We start from the raw sequence: 15,462 nt of genomic DNA, 5'->3' as shown, positions 1-15,462 counted from the left end.
ACATTCGAGATGGGTACTACTCGACTGTCTGCTTCATGGAGATGGTATTCGTAGCAACACTTCGGCAGCGAGCTTGCTCCTCGGTGTCAGAGATACTTTACGACGACTGCTCGTCTGAGTACCTCCGAATTTACCTCGTTCCTTTTTACCAACCATCGAAGCCGTCATGCTTTGGTCGGATGCATGTCTCGTCTTCAAAAATTGTAACAATGATCTTTCCGTCTTACACACATCACCATCTTTTTATCGCTTGGTGTTGTTCCGTCTTTTCCTTGACCTAGAGTTGGAGGATCTTTCTACTACTCAGGGCAGCTATGTTCTCCCCGACAGCTGACATTGGCAGACCGGACTGGGTCTGGTGGGAAACAACTCAGGAGCTAGAGGTGTAGATAAAGCGACACAGCAAGGTATGTGCTGACCCAATTTCTCCTCTTGATCACACCACAATGCATTTCGGAAGCAATGGGGCCTCCTGGAAATGTGTTTATACTGGGAGCGTTCTGTTACTGCTACTTGCGTCCAGAAGCTAATGGTCCACCAATATGGTCACGCTTAGGGAGCGATCGTCCATCTCTGCAGCTCCTCTGACTCAGAGTCTTTTCAAATAACAATGGCCATCATGAAAATTTCGTCACCAAGGCGCACCTGCCGTCAGACTGCGCTATTGAAAGATGGATGAGCAATACCGTAGCTACGCAAGGTGTCTTTCATGACTTTGGTCTACCCAAGAGATTTCGCGCACAAGAGACTGCAAACTTGCCAAAAATGACAGGTTCACTTTCTTTCACTAACCTGGCACCGAAGTGAAGAGTCAGTTTTAACACTACGGGTATGAAAATACAGCCTGGGAGCTGAGAAGGCCTGTGCGTCGACATTGTTTGTCCACTCCACCAAATCACCTCTACCCAAAGTAGGCAGGCACGACTGGGTACCTTCCTCACGAGCTGGAACACTCGCCCACAAGCCCACTTTACACGTTGGCATTTCCCAAAATCTCCTCGGCGCGTCACGAACTTATTTCCTCCTCAACTCTCCCACAACCATCGATTCATCGCGCCGTCTCCAGACCTCGGCGTCCTTCTTCCCCCTCTTTGATATCCAATCTGTCTCGACTTGACGCATCTCCACAATGATCAGACACCAGGCCTACTGGGTTGAGGCCATCATCACCCTCATCCTCGCGTTGGGCGTCGTGAGTACGCGTCTGGCTTGCCGTGCGATGAGAGTCGGCTACAAGAACTTTGAGCCTGATGACTACCTGATGTTCCTGGCAGCGGTATGTCACAGCGATGGGTTGCAACTCCACGAGACTGACCGGGACCCGGCAGATGATGCTTGCGACCATGAATGCCCTCTACGCGTGGGAGACGTTCGCCAACCATGGTTACAACAACTTCATGTGGAATCCTGAAAACCTCTCGTGGTGGCACCCAACGCCTGAGGAAATGAAGATGATGACCCAGGGCTCTCAAGTCATGCTGGCGTACGCATTCCTCTACAACTTCCTCATGTGGACCACCAAGCTCTGCATGTGCTTTCTCTACTGGCGCGTTCTGTGAGTCAATCGTACTATCCGGCGTCAATGAGACTCTAATCTGTCAAAGATCCTGCGGCCCCTCTGGTCTGCGTAGGCTGGTCCAGTTCAGCTTTGTCGTGATTGCTGTCACCTTTGTGGGCGCCACGGTCACTTTCTTTGCTGCATGCCGACCTTTCTCTGGGTTCTGGCAGCTTCCAAGCCCCGCCTCAGGTGAGCCTCCCATGATCTAGCAGCCTTACTGGTCTCACACGCTTCCAGTCGAGTGCTCTCCGGCCTTTGGTCCAGTCGTCCGAGCGGTCCCTCCGATCTTGAACATTTGCGCCGACATTTGCCTGATCATCCCTCCCGCTATCATGATCTGGCATGTCAAAGCCTCGCGCGACCGTAAGATGACGCTCTGCTTGATTTTTGGGATTAGCCTGGTACTCACCGTTCTTGCTGCGCTCCGCCTTTCGTTGCCATACACGGTATGTCTGCTTGTGAGAGCCTACAAGAGCCATCAAACTAAAAGTACTGTAGACCGATCCGGGACTCCGAGCTCACATCATCGTTGAGTGGGCTGGGCGCGAGTGTTGGGCAGCCCTCATCACGTCCAACGTTCCGGTCCTTTTCGGAGAACTCAACAAGCTGGGTGTCTTTGACTGGTTCCGAAAGCTCTTCGGCATGCCTACCTCGTCACCTGCCGATCAGGATCCAGAAGCTGGCAATGAAGCTCACATGCTTGAACCTGTCCCCGAAGTCCCAAGAAACGCTGAGCAGAGGGCCCCTTCAAGCCAGTCTCGCGTGTCCCGATTCACCGAGGACCTTGAGGAAAATCAGACTCGCTTGCCCAACGTCAAGGACAGTCGTACCAGCTTCGGAAGCGAGAACACGGGGCAGTCCACCATTCACAGCGTGCATGACCAGTGTGTCATTGTGCCGAGAGAGGCGGTCTAACTTGTTCGTCCCATGGCCAGTCTGTCTCTGTCTCTATCGACGACCAAGGCACCGCCACGAATCCTCCTTAGACCGACGATCCCAGCGGCGTCTTTTCTCTTGGCTTTCTGCATGATCGCACCTTGCTTTGATTGTGTTTTGGTACCCTTTTTCTTTTCCTCGTCTCCTCTCCCCTTTCCCTTGCAGAGTTCTGGATTGCACGGATTGGGTCATCCACAGCTGGAAACATTGGGGGCTTGTCGTATCTGTTGCTACACGGCTTTTCTTTTCCGGTCTCCGGGTTTTGTAATTAGCCAGATCGAGGGACGGTTTTTCTTGAGTCGGGGTTGGTTCGGTTTCCTTCAATAGTTTCCTTCCCGATGAGGGTCTTTCATGTTCCTGTTGTATAGTACCACCATCTTGCCACTCAGGACCCCGGGCAGACCAATCCTCTGCGTCAAGGAAGGGTTGATCCACAGTACAGACTCAAACTAAAACCAGTCACGAACAGAAACCCAGACAGACCACGTGGGTGCACTTAGCATTCAACTTTGGAAGAACGATTACAAGCCGAAATAAAGGTGGGTATCTAAGGCGTCCTTTTGAAAGACTCGATCCACGCTAACGAAGCCAAAAACGAGACAAAGCCGCCACAACAAGTCTAGAGGCCATCCATCCAGATCAAAGTTTCACTCCTATTACCCGCGAAACCACCACTTCCCCTTCAACGCTCTGAGCCTGAGGCCTGTCGTCACAGCTCCGCCCATCGTCGAGGTGCAGTCTCCAAACTCAGCCTGGCATCCAGCACCGCAGAAGCCATCGTCCCTACCGCAGAAGCCATACTGCGAACAGCAAGGTCCTGATGGGGCATTTGCGCAGTTCTGACCGCCGGCCGTCGGTCCGCAAGCGCCCTCGGGGTATGAGCTCGCTGAGGGGGAACCGGAACTGGGGAGTGATGGAGTAGCTGCCTGGCTACTGATGGGAGAAGACGACGGCGAAGTTGAGTTGCACTCTCCATATGCGGCTTGACAACCTGCACCGCAGAAACCCTCACCGGTCCCACAGAAGCCGTACTGCGAGCAGCAAGGTCCGCTGGGCGCGTTCGCACAATCCTGATCACCGGCAGTAGGTCCACAAGCGCCAGCAGGAAACGTGGATGCAGGTGAGGATGACGAAGGTGCAACAGACGTCGCTGGGGAAGAGGACACGAAAGATGGTGCCGTTTCAGTGCTGCTGGGCAATGAAGAAGACAACGGAGAGGCGGAGTTGCATTCTCCAAAGTCAGCTTGACAGCCCACTCCACAGAATCCATCTCCCGTACCACAGTAATCATACTGAGAACAGCAAGGTCCGTTTGGTGCATTGGCGCAATTCTGGCCGCCCGCTGTCAGTCCACAAGCGCCAGCAGGAAATGTGGATACGGGCGGAGATGACGACGTTCCTGAAGAGACCAGGGAAGAAGATTGATCTGAGGACTGGGCCAGAGACTGGCTCGCAAGAGCAGTTGTCGATGAAGGAGAAGTGACATTACAGACGCCAAAGTCTGCCTGGCATCCAGCGCTGCAGAACCCATCTCCCATGCCGCAGTAGCCATATTGTGAGCAGCAAGGTCCAGAGGGCGCATTCTCACAGGTTTGTCCTCCAGCCGTCAGACCACAGGCGCCCGCAGGAAAAGTGGAAGACGGAGCAGCTGGGGATGATTGAATGCTGCTTAATGACTCCAGCGGGGAAGCAGAAGAAGGGAGAGGCGGCGAAGAAATGCTTGATATGGTGCTGCTCGACAACGAGGAGGATTCCGCTGAAGACGCGACCAGGGTGCTGCTCGACAACAAGGAAGATTCCGCTGACGCGACCTGGGAGCTGCTCGACAATAAGGAAGATTCCGCTGACGCTACCTGGGTGCTGCTCAACAAGGAGGACTCCAACGCAGATGCTGACGCTGACTGGGTGCTGGTCATAAACAATGACGATTCCACTGGAGATACAGCCTGAGTGCTGCCTGGCACTGGAGAAGACGTGGAGTTGCACTGTCCAAATCCAGCCTGACAGCCTGCACCGCAGAAGCTGTCGCCAGTGCCACAGTAGCCGTATTGGGAGCAGCAAGGACCGCTTGGAGCGTTCTCGCACGTTTGGCCACCTGCGTCAGGTCCACACGCACCAGCCGGAAATGTGGACGCGGGAGCCGACGACGAGGGCTGCGTCGCGCTTGAGGGTGCGACTGACGGGCTTGCAGATGATGGGATAGACGACAATCCGGGAGAGGCTATTGAAGAGAGCGCCACGGATGAACCCGACAAGGCGGCAGTGGATGACGATGTAGAGTTGCAAATGCCGAAGAGCGGTTGACAGCCTGTTCCGCAAAAGCCGTCGCCTGAACCACAGTACCCATATTCAGAGCAACAAGGGCCGGAAGGCGCATTTGCACAAGTTTGACCGCCAGCTTTTGCGCCACAGGCCCCAGCAGGGTATGTTGCTGCGGGAGCTGACGAAGCAGACTGCGCGGCGGTTGAAGTTCCAAGCGACGAGATTGCAGATGCCGAGGCTTGAGAAATACTAGACGAGACGGCAGAAGACGGAGCAGGAGCTACTGATGAAGACTCTACGACACTCGAAGCTCCAAGAGATGAGGGCACGGATGAAGAGGCCTCGGATACACCAGACGACGCAGGAGTCGCGCTCGAGAGGACGCTGGAAGATGTAGAGTTGCATACGCCATAAAGCGATTGGCAACCTACTCCGCAAAAACTAGCTCCGGTTCCACAGTAGCCGTAGAGAGAACAACATGGGCCAGAAGGAGCATTCACACAGGTTTGGCCGCCAGCGTTCGCTCCGCAAGCTCCTGCAGGGAAGGTTGAGACAGGGCCTGAAGACGACAGCGCGACCGTTGGCGAGGACTGTGTCAGGGATTGTATCGACGACGGGGGAGAAGAAGACTGTCCCATCACACTGGACGACGCTACCAATCTTCTCGTAGACGCTGCCAGCCTACTGCTCGATACTGGCAGAAGACTGCTACTTGAAGAGGTGGCGTTACTCCAGCATTCTCCAAACATTGACTGACAGCCCGCGCCGCAGAAATCATTTCCACTGCCGCAGTATCCGTACATAGAGCAGCACGGTCGGGATGGAGCATTGGCACACGTCTGGTTGCCGGCACTGGCACCACATGCACCCGCGGGGTACGTGGACACCGGGAGAGATGAAGAAAGCGCGGCAGTAGATGAGGGTCCAGCCAAGGACGACAACGAGGACGAGAGGGCCGTTGATTGAGCGGACAAGCTCACAGGCGCTGATGATGAGACGCTCGGCGGCTGATTGGAAGAGAAGCTCTCGGATCCGCTTGCTGACAAGGTGGTGATATTGGTCCAGCATTGACCAAAAGGAGACTGACAGCCAGCTCCGCAAAAAGCTGCCCCTGTCCCGCAATATCCATACAACGAGCAGCAAGGTCCGAACGGGGCGTTTGCGCAAGTCTGGCCGCCTGCATCGGCACCGCATGCTCCTGCTGGGTACGTCGACGCTGGCTCTGACGAGGATGAGGAGAACGACGCCGCAGTGGTCGACTGAGAACCAACCAACGACGCCGTAGAAGACGGATCCAGGGACGATTGAGCTGCAGACTGGCCCGCGGACGATGGGAGCACGGTGTTCGATTGAGAGGGACTCAAGGACACCGCGAATGATGTAGCTGTGGAGGACTGGGCCAGGGACTGGTTTGCGGACGACGAAGTGACGTTGTTCCAGCACTCACCGAAAGGCGACTGGCATCCCACGCCGCAAAACGCTTCGCCCGATCCACAGTAGTTGTACTGTGAACAGCATTGGCCCGAGGGCGCCGAGAAGCAAGTTTGGCCTCCAGCAGAAGCACCGCAGGCGCTGTCAGGATGCACTGTCCCAGGCGCAGAAGACGAAGGGGCAGCCGATCGAGCAGTAGAAGAGCCTGGGACAACACTTGAGCCGGCATTGCTGGAAGATGGCGAAGGGATACTGGTCGTGCTGACACTGCCAGCGAGACTGCTACTAGAGACGTTGGGGAATTGGCATTGTCCGTACGCAGACTGGCATCCGGCGCCGCAAAAGTCGGTTCCAGCACCACAATAGCCGTACTGCGAGCAGCAAGACCCGCTAGGCGCATTGAAGCATGTCTGTCCGCCAGCCTGGGGACCGCAGGCGCCGTCCGGCAAGCTGGAAGCAGTTGAGGTCGGAGGCACTACCAAAGAGGCGGATGGACTTGTCTGGCCATCTGCTGAAGACGACGGAAAGGGGGGCACCGGGGGAGAGACTAGACTGCTGCTGATGAGGCTGCTGCTGCTGGCCGCGCTTGACTGAGCGCCGCTGTTGCACTGTCCGTACGCCGTTTGGCACCCAGCACCGCAGTAACCGTCTCCAATTCCGCAGAAGCCCCATTCCGAACAGCAGGTCGAATTTGCGCAAGTCTGGTAACCGTAAGTGGGACCACATGCCCCGTCGGGGAACGGTATGCCCGAAGGCGTGGCTGACGTGCTGGACGAAGGCTGAGGGGCAAGAGAGGATGAAGCTCCAACGCTCGCACTGCTGCTCGCTGGGTTTGATGCGATGGATGAGAGAGATGGCGACGGGCTTGGATTGTTGTCGCAGTCTCCAAATTCCGATTGGCAGCCCGTGCCGCACCAGGGGTCACCTATGCCACTGCGTTTTATTAGCAAGGTGTGGAAAATAGAAAAGATCGAAAACTACGACACGCATCCATCTGGCTTTCTTCACCCTTTTCTCTGGCGAAATCGGAAAAAGATTACGCAGGGGGTAGCAGACAGCCAAAGAACCTTGGGCCAACAAGCAGAAAGAAAGATTACTCACCAGTATCCCCACTGGGAACAGCAGCTCCCGACCACATTGCCGAAGCAAGTCTGCCCGCCGGCCGACGCGCCGCACGCCGCTTCAGGGTAGAGGCTGGACGTCGGGGGCTTGGAGGGATCCGTGACCGTTGCAGAACAGTTGCCATACTCGGGCTGGCAGCCTTCGCCACACCAGGGCTCATCGTTTCCACTGCAGACGCCGCATCTGTTAGTTCCTCTTTCTCTGTTTTGGCGAATCTTTTGCAAGAAGCTGCGAGAAAGATCTGAAGGAATGATCTAGAAAACAAGAGACCACTCACCAAAATCCCCACTTGGAGCAACACCTCCCCAGCTCATTGCCAAAGCACGTTTTACCATTGAAATCAGCGCCACACGCGCCGTCCAGGTACGGATAGGGATCATTGACGCCGCCACCACCACCGCCTGTCCCTCCTCCAACGCTGCTACTCGAAGTCGCAGCCGCAGACGCCCATTCTGACAGCGAGGCCGGGTGCGACCGGAATGAGGTGGGGAAGAGCGTCGTAGTCGTGGTGGTCGTAGTCGTGTTGTCGGAGGCAGAAGAGGCGCCCGCGAGTGAAGAGGAAAGGGGCAAGGTCCCAGATGGCAGTGGGAGCGTGATCCGCACTGTTGTCGTTGGCCTGTCGCAGTCTGTTGTGACGGTGACGACGGCGGCGTTGGCCGCGGCGGCCAGAGCTAGTAGGGTTGCTGGGAGATGCATTGTGCCGTTTGGAGAGGAGTTTTGGTCTATGGTTGACCGATGGACAGGGGAAAGGAGAAGAGTGGGTGAGTGAGTGGAAGTCCGATCTTTCAGGACGAACAATTCGAGCGAGAAAGGTGGCGATAAACTTCTCCTGCAAAGAGGTTGAGTAAAAGGAAGAGAAACGAACGGTGACACCAGAGACGACGTCCAACGAGCGATGAGAGGAGACTGTAACGACGGGCAGACAGAAGCGACTGACAGACGCAGCGCAGCGTCAAGTTAACCCACGAAACCGGGCTTCTTCAACACACACAACAAAGAAAAGACTCAAAAGAGAGACGGCCGTCCTTGCTCAGTCAGCCCTTCAAAAACAATCCAAACACGAAAACAGCTCGACTTCGAGGCCAAGATCGGGGAGAAGGGAAATCGCATTGTTTACGCCAACGCGTCCGTCGACTTTATCTACAGGCAAACGGTCCCCCTCGTTTACACCAAACAAAGGCTGCCACGCCGGCAGGCCCACGTGGACTCGGTTCAAAACAACAGACGCGGAGAAGGAGGACGAGTGCAGGGTTTGTTTGCGCAGACGCGCGCGTGCGTGCGTTGAAAGAGTGCCCGCGCTCGCTGGTAAATGGGGTAGAGGGGCCAACGGGGATACCAAGAGGTTGTGGAATGCTTTGGCGGTTCTTGGATGGGCTGTCCTGGGATGATGAGGGGAGATTGGACCTGGAAGAATGGATAGATTCATAGGCAAAGGGAAAGAAGTTTGCGTCGGGAGTGTGGTTTGTGTGGACTTGGGTTTGGTGGGTTGGTGGTCTGTCAGGATAGTGTCTTTGTGGTATCTTGACTTTTCTGCTGTTTTCGTGATGTGATTGATGTGTTTACTCTTCGCTTTGCTTGTGTCGTTGATATTTCTTGTTTCTTTCTTTTTTCTTCTCTCATTTATGTGCTTCTGTAATCAGCAAATTGCATTATACTCATCTTCTTCTCAAGTCCTTAACGTGATCAATTAAGTCTAGATCACTGTAAGCAACAAGATAGAGGAGACTTATCAAGGTAGACTGTGACCATCAACACGCTATATTTGCTCCCTTCTATCTAAGATAAATGGAAGAAGACTCCCTCTTCCATCAAACATCAGCAGGTTGGCGCCGCGCCCCATCGAACCTCGTCAAAGCAAGGAGCGCTCCGCCGATAGACTTGGCGCGCCACCTCATCTAATCTCGCGCATACCTGGTTCCGCTGTGAGGACGCCCCCGTAACGCGCGCATTCATGATGTTGGCATCAGTGGTGGCATTTTCGTCACGACTCGCAAGTTTCTTGTGCGTAGGTTAGTACTGAGGACGGACTACTTAAGAATATATATGTGTCTTAATTAAATAAAATAGTATGACAGTTGATTAGTATATTTATTTATTTATTTATTTAGTTTAACGTCCCTCTTAAGTCTAAGACTATAAGAGATGAGGATGGCTATCCTAGTAGTTCTATATAGCTTATATATTATATATCCTATTAGGTTATTACTATATTAGGAGTATATATAAATATATATATATCACCCGTTCTTTCCTAGGTATTTTTTTAGTAGTTATAATTAGATATTTTAGGCCTAGCCCTTATAGGAAAATTACTAAACTAGTAAAATAAGTAGAAATAAGTAAAAACTAAAGGAGTATAAGTTTATAAGGGAGATAGTTAGGTTTTTTTATAGATAGGGGAGTAAAATATATATTATATATATATATAACTCCTTAACCCTACTATATAGTGGGTTCTCATTTAATATACTACTTTTTAGTAGCTATATTAGTCTTTTTAATAAAGGCTAAGGTTACCTTTATAGTTTCTATTTTTTTAAATAGGTTTTTAATACTTAGGGAGTAAGATAAATTAATATAGATAGAGTAGATAGGTAGTAGAGTAGGTATAAGGTCTATAAGGATACTAAAGTATAAGGTTAGCTAAACCTTAGTTATATAGTACTATATATGCCTAAGTAAGCTATAGGGCTAAGTTAGCTATAGCTCTATATCCTCTCTTCTACTCTACCTTATAATTATTAACTATTAGCTAATTAACTTACCTTATTAGGTACTAATCTACTACTTTATAATATTATTATAAGGTCTCTTTATTATCTCCTTAAGGCCTAAATACTTAAGCTAATAACTCTTCTTTTACTCTATTAGGTAGATTTAGATTAAAACTACTATATATATATATAATATATAAAACCTAGCTACTACATAATACTAACTAGATAAGTTACTAAAATAAAATATAGTACTATAAGTAGTATAGAAGACCTTAAGTCTATAAAAGATATAATTAATAAAGTTAGAGGTATTAAGAATACAATAATTAATAAGGACTAGACTAATAAGTACTAGGTAGTCCTTAATTAGCTTATTATAGACTACTATAATAAAGATAAGTATTACTATAAGTATAAAGCTAAAGTTACTATACTCTAGAACTAACTAATAGCCCTCTAAAATAAGTATAATAAGTATAAGGCTTAGTAGCCTAATAACCTATACATAATAATTAATAATCTTTAAGCTTAATTAACTATAAGTAAAGATAATATTAAAGCCCTCTATAATAAGGCTACTATTTACTCTACTAGTAATTTATTTATTTATTTACTTATTTATTTAGTTTAATATCCCTTAAAAGTTAAAGACTATAGAGATAAGGGTTTTAAGGCCCTAAGTATCTAGTAGCTATATAACCTATAGGTCTTTTAGCTTCCTTAAAAGGAAAGAAAGAGACCTATACCTTAATAATAGTTCCTTCCTAGTAGAGAATTTAATAGTAGTAATTAGATAATTTAGGCCTAGTCCTTATAGGTATAATAAGAAGAGACTATAGTTAGTAATACTATAAATAATAAGGAAAAGATAAGAGAGAGTAGTCTAGGGGGATCTTCTATAGGTCTCTTTAAACTACTAGTATATTATTTAGTATATAGAATATATAAAGGACTAGAAAGGGGCTAGGGGGAGTCTTCTAATATAAAAGAAATAGTAAGGAGAGTAGAAAATAATTTCTTTTAAATAAAAGTATTATGAGCTAATAGATTACCTAATTAGTAGACTAGTTCTAAGTAAGTATTTATCTAGTACTAGGGTATATAAGTATAGGAGATAAAGCTAAGTAAAGAGGGCACCTAAATAAGGTAGAAGTTAAGTTAGTATTAAGTCTACTTAGAAGTATTAATTATAAGAAAATAAAGATAGCTATCTATAGTATCTATATAATAAGATCCTTTTATATTCTATTACCTAACTTACCTTAGGAATTATAATAGAAGGAAGGTAGGTACTATAAGAGAATAAGACCTTATCTTAGCCCTAAATTATATAGTAGATTACTAGCTTAATAGTGATAATATACTTCTTAAAACTAACTACTTAGTTAAGTCCCTACTATAGGTATAGGAGGCTCTATTCTTATTTCTATTATTATATTAGTATTATATATATAAGTACTGGGGTTAAATTATCTAAGTAGCTAGGTAGCTCTTAGGGAGTTAGGTAACTTCTATATATATAGCTTATAGTTATAGCTAGTAGTTATAGTATAGGTATACCTAGTACTTAATACTAAGTAGTATTTAATTTAATTATAGGTTTCTAGCTAGCTCGTAATACTAGGAGTCTCTTAGAAGAATTTATACTAAAGCTAGTCTAGTACTATATAACCCTAATTAGCCTAGAAATTTACTATACTATTAAGTTTAAGACTAGAGATTAGGAAGGCCTAAAAGTCTAGATACTAGTATACTATAAGAATTAAGATACTAGTATAATTAGTAGAAATTAAAGCTATATTAAGAACTTAGCTAAGAGGTATAAGGACCTATATTACCCTTCTAAAGTATGTAAGTTCTTTTAACTTTATTAGATACTTAGTAATAAAGTAATAGAAGGAGAATATATTAATAAGAGCCTATAGGAGATATAGTTCCTTAATACCCTATATATAGATATAAGGACTAGGTTCTTATATAAAGGGTATATATCCTATAGAGCTAGGAATATTTAGTATCTTTAATTATATATTAAGGCCTAGCTAGAATATAAATAGTATATAGTATTATAAACTATAGACTTATTAAAAGTTATAAATATAGTTATATACTATATTAAGAGGTTAGATTATATTATAGACCCTATACTAGTAGGAAGAGGATACCTCTTATAGTCCCCTCTACTACTTATTATATTATCCTTAGATAGCTATTCCTCTATAACTATAGCTTTAAGTAGATATTTAACCTCTAAGACTAGGATACCTTTAGTAAAGAGTAATAATACTATAATTAAGGACCTAGTAGATAAGTTAGCTAAGATATATACTAAGTTAATCTAGGAAGCTACTAGCTATATCTAGGATTAGCTTACTAATAGTAAGAAGTATAGATATATTACTAATAATAGGGACCTATATATAAGGGTTATCTAGTTATTATTTCCTTATAATAGGTCCCTTAGAATAGGCTAACTAGCTAGGTAGTATATACTACTACTAGGATAGTATACCTATTAATAGGTCCTTATCTCCTATTAATAAGGCTACTACTACCTAGGATAGCTCCTATAGGCTAACTATAGTATAACCCTAACTCCTATAACTAAGTAGGGCTAGCTAGCTTATATTATAGCGCCTAGTAGAGTAAATCAATATAGACTACTAATAATTAATAGGTAGGGAGTAAGAGTAGTTATTATATAGCCTATATAGAATAACTATCTACTCCCTAGCTAACTAGAAATGGCTAGTATATATATAAGTAGTAAATACTAAGTGCTAAATACTATAAAATATAAACTATATATACTATATAGTATATAATACTACCCCCTACCCTCCCCCTCCTAGTAAGTAATATTTTTAGTACTTAGTTATGTATCTAACTAGCTAGTAGGTATTACAGGTTTAGGTATTATTTATAATAGTATAAGATAATATTATTTATACTATTAAACTTACTATTATCTATATTATAGAATACCTAATCTAGTAGGTAGTTTACCTAATTTACCTTAAACTATAGCCTCCTATTAGCTAATATCTAGTAGCCTATAACCTCCTCTACTTCCTAATTAGTATTCTTATTCTTATTATTATCCTATAAGGCTAGACTAGTAGCTAGTTACTCTCTAGGTAATAGATTATTACTAGTAATAATAAGGTATAAGATATTAAATTTATTATAGGTATATAAACTAGTAGGTAGTTATAGTATAGCCTAGTTACTATAGATATTAGTAACTTAATATAGTCTATTATTATAGAAATTAAGTATAGTAGGATAGCTATAGAGTATATATATACAATCTATATAGATATATATATATTTACCTAGTTTAATAATATAATCCTAATATTAGTAGTTAGCTTAGATAGCTATTTATTATTATATAACTATAAAACTATATTTAATCTTATCCTATACCTATTATAAAGTATAAGTAATAGCTTATATAGTTTATAGTTATATAGAATAGGTATCTATAATTAGCCTATAGATACCCTAAATAGCTACTTTAGTATTAAAATTAAATTATAGCTTATAGCTATAATAAATATAAAAAGGAGAGTAGCTATTAAGGCTCTTATATAGTATACTATTAGTTATAAACTAGGTAATAGATAGTAGTAGCTACTAATTATCTTAATAGAACCTAATAAACTATTTTAAATAGTTCTTAAGGTCCTAATTAACCTATTTAGTCTAGCTATTAGTCTATAGATAATAGCTAATAGATAGCTTTAAACTAATACTAATAATATAAGTAAGGCCTTCTTATAGGTAAGAGATAAACTAGTTACTATAGTCTAAGATAATAGAGAGAGGGAAATTATAGATAGTAAAGATATAGTCTATAAGTATATAAGCTATAACTTTAGTAGTTAGTCTATTATTTATAGTATCTATAGTAATAAATTAGTATATCTTACTAAAATAGTTATATATAACTAAAATAGTATCTATACCCTTACTATATAATAGTAGGCTAATAAAATCTATAATAATATACTATTATAGCTATAATAGGACTAGTAGTAGCTAAAGATAGCCTAAAATAGCTATATAAGCCTTATAAATATAGATATAGTTTAGGTAGTTATCTATAACTTAGGCTATAAATAAGATAAGGTATATAAACTAAAATTATAGAGCTAGGAGGTTATATAGCTAAGTTTAGCTAGGGTAGCTAGTTAATAGCTATTTATAGATATAATAAATAAGGAGAGGCCTAAGTTTAATAGGGATAATAAGGTAGCTATCTATAAAAATATTCTAGTACCTATTAATTATAAATAGTAAGTCTAGCTTACTAGTATAATATCTCTAGTTATTTATTTTAGTATTATTTATAGTATTAGCTATAAGTAAATAGTAGATTATAAATATATTATTATTATTAGTATTATCTATTAGGGCTAGCTCCTAGTCTTTATATATACTAGCTAAGAGTTTATTAGCTAGGAGTAGAGTTTAGTATTATATTTATTATTAGGGGTTATTAGTAGTAGGGGTATCCTAAGGATAATAAGTAAGTATATTAGCTTTAATATTAGTATAGCTAAGGTAATATATAATCTTAAAGTTATATTCTAAGAGGAGTTTAGCCTAGTAGACTTAATAATAAGTTAGCTACTTTATTATAGTAAAATACTATAATATCTAGTAATCTATAAATACTATAAATAGTATTTAGTAGGCCTTAAGATTAGGCTCCTATAACTCTAAGGTATAAATAATAGCTAGGAGCTCCTTATTATAGATAATATAGTTAAGCTTAGCTAGTACTATATATAGTTTTAGAGTAGTATATAATAGGGTAAAGCTATTATTTATTATTATACTAGAAGAGAAGGCTACTATTAGTCTAATTAGATAAGTCTATTTATATAACTATCTTATAGACTAGGTTAAAGTAAGTAAGGACTAGTACTATTATAAGGGTATACTTAAGACTATTAAATAACTATTATTTAGTATTAGTCTACTACTAATTAGTGCCCTTATATATTAGCTATATTAATAGCCTAGTAGTCTTATTATAGTCCTTAATAAATTACTAGTAGAAATTAGCAGTGCTAAGAAAAGACTAGACCTATTTTACTATTATAGGCTATTCCTAAGATATAATTATATTAATCTTAGAGGGGTCTATATAAATACTATTAGTAGAGATAATAATACCTAGAAACTAGGTTTCCTAGATATAGAACTTATACTTATTAATATCAACTTATAAACTATACTCTTATAGTTATATAAGGACCTCCCTAATATACTACTAGTAATCTATAAGTATTTAGCTATAAATAAGGATATTATTAAGATATATAGTAGTATACTTACTAAGATAGTAAAATAAGTACTTATTAATTAACTATTACTAGGTACTAGGGCTATTAGCTATACTAAAGGGTATAACTAAGTACTTAT

The 15,462-nt window shown here is 43.3% G+C and overlaps 3 protein-coding genes across 3 annotated transcripts; 1 reads left to right on the top strand and 2 right to left on the bottom strand.

Annotated features, from left to right (window-relative positions):
• Nucleotides 1-705: 705 nt before the first annotated feature.
• Nucleotides 706-2,490, top strand: J3D65DRAFT_156002 (uncharacterized protein). Its single transcript, XM_066794130.1, has 5 exons — nt 706-1,276; nt 1,329-1,555; nt 1,605-1,747; nt 1,796-2,004; nt 2,057-2,490. The coding sequence occupies exons 1-5, from the start codon at nt 1,130-1,132 to the stop codon at nt 2,471-2,473; spliced, it is 1,143 nt and encodes a 380-aa protein (XP_066650129.1). The 5' UTR covers nt 706-1,129; the 3' UTR covers nt 2,474-2,490.
• Nucleotides 2,491-3,150: 660 nt separating this feature from the next.
• J3D65DRAFT_561899 (uncharacterized protein) lies at nt 3,151-5,394 on the bottom strand (the record flags this gene model as incomplete). The annotated part of the gene is made up of 3 exons (XM_066797534.1): nt 3,151-3,939; nt 4,459-4,647; nt 5,086-5,394. The coding sequence occupies 3 exons, from the start codon at nt 5,392-5,394 to the stop codon at nt 3,151-3,153; spliced, it is 1,287 nt and encodes a 428-aa protein (XP_066650128.1).
• Nucleotides 5,395-5,530: 136 nt separating this feature from the next.
• Nucleotides 5,531-8,005, bottom strand: J3D65DRAFT_688325 (uncharacterized protein; the record flags this gene model as incomplete). The annotated part of the gene is made up of 4 exons (XM_066803863.1): nt 5,531-6,150; nt 6,204-7,120; nt 7,289-7,477; nt 7,587-8,005. 4 exons carry the CDS (start codon nt 8,003-8,005, stop codon nt 5,531-5,533), a joined length of 2,145 nt encoding a protein of 714 aa, XP_066650127.1.
• Between the last annotated feature and the right edge of the window lie 7,457 nt (nt 8,006-15,462).

Source organism: Phyllosticta citribraziliensis, assembly GCF_038025025.1.
Source record: "Phyllosticta citribraziliensis strain CPC 17464 chromosome Unknown J3D65scaffold_15, whole genome shotgun sequence".
NCBI classification, from domain to species: Eukaryota; Fungi; Ascomycota; class Dothideomycetes; order Botryosphaeriales; family Phyllostictaceae; genus Phyllosticta; species Phyllosticta citribraziliensis.
Note: the sequence above shows the minus strand (reverse complement) of the source record. Positions and strands in the feature narration are given on the sequence as shown.

Coding starts and splice junctions, on each gene's coding strand:
- J3D65DRAFT_156002 (XM_066794130.1), top strand. CDS start 1,130: ATGATCAGACACCAGGCCTACTGGGTTGAGGCCATCATCACCCTCATC. Junction 1,277..1,328: donor ACCTGATGTTCCTGGCAGCG/GTATGTCACAGC, acceptor GGGACCCGGCAG/ATGATGCTTGCGACCATGAA. Junction 1,556..1,604: donor TTTCTCTACTGGCGCGTTCT/GTGAGTCAATCG, acceptor AATCTGTCAAAG/ATCCTGCGGCCCCTCTGGTC.